Source organism: Coregonus clupeaformis, chromosome 23, assembly GCF_020615455.1.
Source record: "Coregonus clupeaformis isolate EN_2021a chromosome 23, ASM2061545v1, whole genome shotgun sequence".
Taxonomy (NCBI): domain Eukaryota; kingdom Metazoa; phylum Chordata; class Actinopteri; order Salmoniformes; family Salmonidae; genus Coregonus; species Coregonus clupeaformis.
The window spans coordinates 23,641,150-23,649,387 of record NC_059214.1 but is presented as its reverse complement, the minus strand read 5'-3'; the positions used below and the strand labels follow the sequence as shown (position 1 = coordinate 23,649,387).

Genomic DNA, 8,238 nt, shown 5'->3' with positions numbered 1-8,238 from the left:
AGGGAACGAGTTCAAACAGGTGCAGTTAACACATGTAATGAGTGGAGAACAGGAGGGCTTGAGAGAAACTAACAGGTCTGTGAGAGCCGGAATTCTTACTGGTTGGTAGGTGATCAAATACTTATGTCATGCAATAAAATGCAAATTAATTATTAAAAAATCATACAATGTGATTTTCTTGATTTTTGTTTTAGATTCCGTCTCTCACAGTTGAAGTATACCTATGATAAAAATTACAGACCACTACATGTTTTGTAAGTAGGAAAACCTGCAAAATCGGCAGTGTATCAAATACTTGTTCTCCCCACTGTATGTATACTGGAAGATGTGAATTGCAGAAAATTACCACGTGCCATGTGATCAGGTAGAACACATTAGCAATAGCCATTATCCCAATAAGAAAAAAACATGTTTCAAAGTTGATACATCTGCATGGAGTCACAATTCACATCATAATCAAGCTGTTCACCATCTGCAGCCATTCAATTTATCCTAGATGTACGTAGTTATTACTTCTAAACAAAAACACTTTTTAGGATTCTCATATGCTTACAATGTTTGGTTATTGCTTGAAAGTTCGCTAGGATGATATTTGGTTGTGATCATTGCACAATACCTATTTTGGATGCAGCAGTTTTTAGCTAAAATGCTAACACTCGTTCATATAGGGGTTCAATGGGAAACTTTTTCTTTCTTCTAATGGGGCTAATTCAGACCTGGGACACCAGGTGAGTGCAATTAACTACCAGGAGAAAGGGGCTGAGAAAAGAACACTGATATAGACTGTAGCAAAGCTACCCAAAGAGCCATTTTACTGGTTGAAGTTGAAGTGTTGTTTAAGTATAATGCAGTTGATTTGCCACGATGACATAACCATTATATTAAGCAGGACATTCATACTAGCCTAACAATCCAATTATTATCCAAAAGTAGTGTGAAATGCACTGCAATGTATTGTTGTTTTGTTTTTGCTGGCGGTCTATGAGAACTCCCTCGTGTTTTCCCCCAAGGTGGGGACATTTTGAGTGTACTTATGTGGGTGAGTCAACTTATTTGAATGACATTATTTCACATGATTTAATACATGTTATTAATGTTATTAAGTCTGCTCCATTTGAAGTAGAAATCATTTATTACATTAAACAAAACGTGTATCATTTTGAGACTACAGGAAGTAGGCTGACTTCTGCGTTAAACAACTACAGTCAGCCTGCTTTGGCTGTCAACAGCCTTGTGGCTATTGTAGTTTTTGACTGTAGAAAAACAGGAATATCTATTGTTGCCCCAGGTATGCGAGAGAGGGGCATCAGCGACTGCGCAATGAACTGTCTGAGCAGGGGAACGTGCCCAAAATGTACATTCAGTATAACATTTCATGATGATGATTTTTATTGATAACAAAGAACTAAATGGTTATCATTGTTTATCATCAGTAATTATTACAACTGCTATTAAAAATGACAATAATTCAAAGAATGATCACAGAACCACCTGTTTACTTTTCTTTATCAAACAACCTTTGACTTGTCTGAATGATATGATTTCTCTTGTCAGACATTTTGTGCTGTATAAGAAAATGGCTCACAGACAGACGTCAGTCTCATAAAGATAAAGCCAAGAGGGAGTTTTCCTTGCTTTATCTCAATGATCAGTCTTACGTTTTTCAGACTCAAAGGTCATGTGAGGGTCTTCGCAACAAACGTCCTGTATCACCACCAGTTTTGAATCTTGTTTTAGAGACGTAATAACCAGCCTAAATGCACTTAATCACACTCTCTCTCTGTGTCTTTGATTGCAGACCAGCACAGACCAGTGATTAGGCCTGCCATGCAATCTCACTGATACTGTAGTGTACAGTATCCTTACGCATGACTGGTGGGCAGAGAATGAGGATGAGTGATATAACATACCTTTGTATTTCTTAGAGTTTTGATCTGATAATGCCCTCAAACTCAACTCTGGACCCCGAAGCTAGTTCCACTGCATTTTTTCATTGTTTCCCTCTAATCAGGGACTGATTTAGACTTGGTACACCAGGTGTATGCAATTAATTATCAGGTAGAACAGAAAACCAGCAGGCTCCGGACCTCGTAGGGTAAGCGTTGAGTACCCCTGCATTATTGTAGCCATCTGCTGCAGCCTGTCAACTATGCCTCTGCCTATCCCTGTTCTCTCCTCTCTGCACAGGCTACACAAATGCCTCACACCGCGTGGCTGCTGCCTCTCTAACCTGGTGGTCCCTGCACGCACCACCCACGTGGAGTTCCAGGTCTCAGGCAGCCTCTGGAACTGCCGTTCTGCTGCCAACAAGGCAGAGTTCATCTCAGCCTATGCTACCCTCCAGTCCCTCGACTTCTTGGCGCTGACGGAAACATGGATTACCACTGAAAACACTGCTACTCCTGCTGCTCTCTCCTCGTCTGACCATGTGTTCTCGCATACCCCGAGAGCATCTGGTCAGCGGGGTGGTGGCACAGGAATCCTCATCTCTCCCAAGTGGACATTCTCAATTTTTCCCCTGACCCATCTGTCTATCTCCTCATTTGAATTCCATGCTGTCACAGTCACAAGTCCATTTAAGCTTAATATCCTTGTCATCTATCGCCCTCCAGGTTCCCTTGGAGAGTTCATCAATGAGCTTGACGCCTTGATAAGTTCCTTTCCTGAGGATGGCTCACCCCTCACAGTTCTGGGGGATTTCAACCTCCCTACGTCTACATTTGACTCATTTCTCTCTGCCTCCTTCTTTCCACTCCTTTCCTCTTTTGACCTCACCCTCTCACCGTCCCCCCCTACTCACAAGGCAGGCAATACGCTTGACCTCATCTTTACTCGATGCTGTTGTTCTACTAATCTCACTGCAACTCCCCTCCATGTCTCCGACCACTACTTTGTATCCTTTTCTCTCTCCCTCTCCTCCAACACTACTCACTCTGCCCCTACACAGATGGTAATGCGCCGTTGCAACCTTCGCTCTCTCTCTCCCGCTACTCTCTCCTCTTCCAGCCTATCATCTCTTCCCTCTGCTCAATCCTTCTCCCTCCAATCTCCTGATTCTGCCTCCTCAACCCTCCTCTCCTCCCTTTCTGCATCCTTTGACTCTCTATGTCCCCTATCCTCCCGGCCGGCTCGGTCCTCCCCTCTAGCTCCGTGGCTTGATGACTCATTGCGAGCTCACAGAACTGAGCTCCGGGCAGCTGAGCGGAAATGGAAGAAAACTAGACTCCCTGCGGACCTGGCATCATTTCACTCCCTCCTCTCTACATTTTCTTCATCTGTTTCTGCTGCTAAGGCCACTTTCTACCACTCTAAATTCCAAGCATCTGCCTCTAACCCTAGGAAGCTCTTTGCCACATTCTCCTCCCTGCTGAATCCCCCTCCCCCCTCCTCCCTCTCTGTGGATGACTTCGTCAACCATTTTGAAAAGAAGGTTGACGACATCCGATCATCGTTTGTTAAGTCAAATGACACTGCTGGTCTTGCTCACACTGCCCTACCCTATGTTTTGACTTCTTTCTCCCCTCTCTCTCCAGATAAAATCTTGCAACTTGTGACGGCAGGCCGCCCAACAACCTGCCCGCTTGACCCTATCCCCTCCTCTCTTCTCCAGACCGTCTCCGGTGACCTTCTCCCTTACCTCACCTCGCTGATCAACTCATCCTTGACCGCTGGCTATGTCCCTTCCGTCTTCAAGAGAGCGAGAGTTGCACCCCTTCTCAAAAAACCAACACTCGATCCCTCTGATGTCAACAACTACAGACCAGTATCCCTTCTTTCTTTTCTCTCCAAAACTATTGAGCGTGCCGTCTTTAGCCAACTCTCTTGCTATCTCTCTCAGAATGACCTTCTTGATCCAAACCAGTCAGTTTTCAAGACTGGTCATTCAACTGAGACTGCTATTCTCTGTGTCACGGAGGCTCTCTGCACTGCTAAAGCTAACTCTCTCTCCTCTGCTCTTGTCCTTCTAGACCTGTCTACTGCGTTTGATACTGTGAACCATCAGATCCTCCTCTCCACCCTCTCCGAGCTGGGCATCTCCGGCGCGGCTCACTCTTGGATTGCGTCCTACCTGACCGGTCGCTCCTACCAAGTGGCGTGGCGAGAAGCTGTCTCCGCACCACGTGCTCTCACCACTGGTGTCCCCCAGGGCTCAGTTCTAGGCCCTCTCCTATTCTCGCTATACACCAAGTAACTTGGCTCTGTCATATCCTCACATGGCCTCTCCTATCATTGCTACGCTGACGACACACAACTAATCTTCTCCTTTCCCCCTTCTGATAACCAGGTGGCGAATCGCATCTCTGCATGTCTGGCAGACATATCAGTATGGATGACGGATCACCACCTCAAGCTGAACCTTGGCAAGACGGAGCTGCTCTTCCTCCCGGGGAAGGACTGCCTGTTCCATGATCTCGCCATCACGGTTGACAACTCCGTTGTGTCCTCCTCCCAGAGTGCGAAGAGCCTTGGCGTGACCCTGGACAACACCCTGTCGTTCTCCGCTAACATCAAGGCGGTGACCCAATCCTGTAGGTTCATGCTCTACAACATTCGGAGAGTACGACCCTGCCTTACACAGGAAGCGGCACAGGTCCTAATCCAGGCACTTGTCATCTCCTGTCTGGATTACTGCAACTCGCTGTTGGCTGGGCTTCCTGCCTGTGCCATTAAACCCCTACAACTCATCCAGAATGCCGCAGCCCGTCTGGTGTTCAACCTTCCCAAGTTCTCTCACGTCACCCCGCTCCTCCGCACACTCCACTGGCTTCCAGTTGAAGCTCGCATCTGCTACAAGACCATGGTGCTTGCCTACGGAGCTGTGAGGGGAACGGCACCTCCGTACCTTCAGGCTCTGATCAGTCCCTACACCCAAACGAGGGCATTGCGTTCATCCACCTCTGGCCTGCTGGCTCCCCTACCTCTGCGGAAGCATAGTTCCCGCTCAGCCCAGTCAAAACTGTTCGCTGCTCTGGCACCCCAATGGTGGAACAAGCTCCCTCACGACGCCAGGACAGCGGAGTCACTCACCACCTTCCGGAGACATTTGAAACCCCACCTCTTTAAGGAATACCTGGGATAGGATAAAGTAATCCTTCTACCCCCCCCTTACCCCAACCCACCAAAAAAATAAAAAAATAAAAATAAATAAATAACATTGTAAAGTGGTTATCCCACTGGCTATAAGGTGAATGCACCTATTTGTAAGTCGCTCTGGATAAGAGCGTCTGCTAAATGACGTAAATGTAAATGTAAATGATAAAGCATGCATATTCTCTGTCAGAGGCAACATTGTAGTTTATTATAATGCCTATGGGTCTTAGAATTTCCAACAGTGTGTATGTCAAAGTCTGTCAAAGACACACACGCATACCCAAACAACAACGTCATTAGGTTTATCTGTGTCCGTACTTCTCCCTGATAGACTTATTCAAAATAATGATATAATACCAACTCAAATCAGGTTAGCGTTACAGCATTCTAATGGTATATCTTTTAAAATGAAACTCTTGATCAGGTTAATCTGCATTTGAACAATTAGTGACATGGGAAGGTCATGTACTGTAAGTCTAACCAGGGCCACCTCTCAAAAGAGACATAGAGCAAAGTGTATATTATAAATGTGATGGCATACGGACAGTGGTGTGTGTTTGTGTGTGTGTGTGTGTGTGTGTGTGTGTGTGTGTGTGTGTGTGTGCAGTGTTAAAGCAGAGTGAGAGGGGAGGAAGTGGATAGGGCAGAGAGAAGGCACACTGACCCTGTGTAGCAGAGGTGTTTATTTTGACTGGAGTACACCGCGTTCAGCAGCATTGGTTGGAGGAGGATTGGGAAAAGTATCAAGGGTTGGGTGCACTTTGACAGCCGCAACACCACAACTTGACTGGTGGGTCTGGTGACAGCGTGGGCCGAATGGAAGGACCGTGTGCTTAACTTCACTGTCCCTGTATGGGGCTTTGCTGTCAACATGGCAGAATGGAACTGGTGCCCATTGATTTGTATCTAACAGACCTGGTTTCAAGTACTATTTCAAATATCGCAATTACTTTCACATACATTCGAAGTAAGTATTCAGATCTATTTTATTTGAATAGACAAATAGTTGAATATTTCAATGTGTTTGGAAATACACTTGGAAAGTATTTGAAAATACTTAAATACACTGACTCAAATACACTCCCATGCATTTAACCCAGGTATTTGAAAATAGTATTTGAAATTAGTATTAGAAAATACTCTCAAATACAATTAGGTTTTTACTAATAACCATTCAAATACTCAAATAAAAGTACTTGTTTTAGGCTGTGTATTTGAAAATACTGAAATACACAGAAAAAAGTATTTGACATACCAGATACTCAAATACACAGGTATTTGAACCCAGGTCTGGTATCTAATGCTGATCACTATGGATGCTCACCTGCTGTTCCCGTTCCTGATGATGCTACTGGCTGTGTGTATGGATTATCACTATGCAGATGCAAATGAGGACCAGGGCAGTCAACTGCGAGGCCTCTGGAGGTTGTCAATGAAAGACTCAAAGCAGAAAACGAAAGGTGAGAACAACATGAGATGAAATATCAAGAAGGTTGTGTCTTCTTGCAAGATGCTGATATAATTTTACTAGGGCCCAGAGTTTTTCATATAAACTCCTGGCCCTACATACTGTAACATAATGACCTCCCGACCGGCTGCAGGTGTTTGTTGGATGTTTGTTCATTAGGAAGTTAAAAGGTTAAAAAATCACCTGTTGTGAAATTCCTCTGCCAGACAGCTTTAAACTGTTGTGACTGAGGTTACTTTGTTTAGATAAATATTTTCCTCTTATGTAACTGTGTCTGGGCTAGCCTGCCCTGATCAGCTTGTAGAATACATTAGCCTTTGCTGTCACCTTGAGAGACAGGACGCTACCTAATACTCTTACTGTATAGTAAACTTAAACAAAAGAGAATAAAAGCAGAACTATAGTTCCACTGATAAAATGCACATGTCCACAGTTGTATTTCTTACATCCCCCCTCTCTCTCTCTCTTTCTCTCTCTCTTCAGGTGTGCCACCTCCTCATCCAATCAGAGGAATGGTCAAACAACAGCTGCTGTACTGCCGTGTTGGGATTGGATACCATCTCCAGGTCCTGTCCAATGGAACTGTAGGAGGAGTGCATGAACCAACTGAACATAGTAAGTTCTGCTGACCTCCCTTTAATTGATAACAATAATATACAGTATATCAGTTGTTATGTCAGTGTCAGAGGAACTGTCCATTTCAGAGAACAGGTATGAAACAGACCTGGAACCCCTTGATGTAAGATCATTAACCTGTTGCGTGTGTGTGTGTATCACTCTTTGCGTTAGTCTGTATCTCACCATCCCTTGCATCCTGCAGGCTTGCTGAAGGTGTTTGCCATGAAGTGTGGTGTTGTGGGAATCAGAGGCGTCAAGAGTGGCTTGTATCTCTGTATGAGCCAAGAGGGCATCGCACACGGAGCAGTGAGTACAATTCAGTACATCTAACATGACTCTAACTTGACTGTTATAAATGGGGTATAGTAATGCAATGAAGACATTTGCTTTTCTGAGTATCTCATCTTGTCCACCCGCAGGTACAGTTCTCATCTGACTGTCTGTTTAAGGAGAGCCTGGAGGAGAACCACTACACCACCTTCTCCTCCCTGTCTCACCCAGGCATCTACTTGGCCCTGTCCCATAAAGGAGAGGCTAAGAGGGGGACCAGCGCTGGAAGACACCAGCCCTGCACACACTTCCTCCCTCGCAGAGCTCCATAAGTAACCCCTCTGCAACCCCTTTACAACCTTTCTACAACATTTACAACCAATGACCCCAACTCAGGGGTCACAACTGTAACTGTGAGGAGAATCCTGCAAATCCCTACAACGTTGAAATAACCCAAACTATACAACTGTTGGGCATTTCACCCTTTTACCCAGTGTGACTGATATACTTGAAATGACGGAAGCAACGGAAGAAAAGCAAATTGGCATATAATGGTAGACTAACTCTAAGGGTCAACGCACACACGGCCCTTGTGATGCTCTGTTAGCATAACTGGATGTAACTGGACTGGACTGGATTAAAGGATAATCTGTTAGAAATATGAGGATATTTATGGACAAAAATATTTGTTTTTTAAGTCTAAAGTGTCAGTCGGATTGAGTTGTGGTCATTACACTTGACTTTTTTTAACTTTTCACATTATTTATAATATTTATCAGGGTCGACCCTAG

General features: G+C 44.7%; 1 protein-coding gene across 1 annotated transcript; it reads left to right on the top strand.

Moving 5' to 3' along the window:
• The first annotated feature begins 6,403 nt into the window (after window positions 1–6,403).
• fgf9 (fibroblast growth factor 9) lies at window positions 6,404–7,779 on the top strand. The gene is made up of 4 exons (XM_041843405.1): window positions 6,404–6,551; window positions 7,043–7,174; window positions 7,380–7,483; window positions 7,597–7,779. Exons 1-4 carry the CDS (start codon window positions 6,404–6,406, stop codon window positions 7,777–7,779), a joined length of 567 nt encoding a protein of 188 aa, XP_041699339.1.
• The last annotated feature ends 459 nt before the right edge of the window (window positions 7,780–8,238 follow it).

What these genes read in the sequence shown, in the direction of transcription:
- fgf9 (XM_041843405.1), top strand. Translation starts at nt 6,404, where the DNA reads ATGGATGCTCACCTGCTGTTCCCGTTCCTGATGATGCTACTGGCTGTG. An exon ending in CTCAAAGCAGAAAACGAAAG is followed by an intron (nt 6,552 to 7,042) that starts GTGAGAACAACA and finishes CTCTCTCTTCAG; the next exon opens with GTGTGCCACCTCCTCATCCA. An exon ending in GCATGAACCAACTGAACATA is followed by an intron (nt 7,175 to 7,379) that starts GTAAGTTCTGCT and finishes TGCATCCTGCAG; the next exon opens with GCTTGCTGAAGGTGTTTGCC.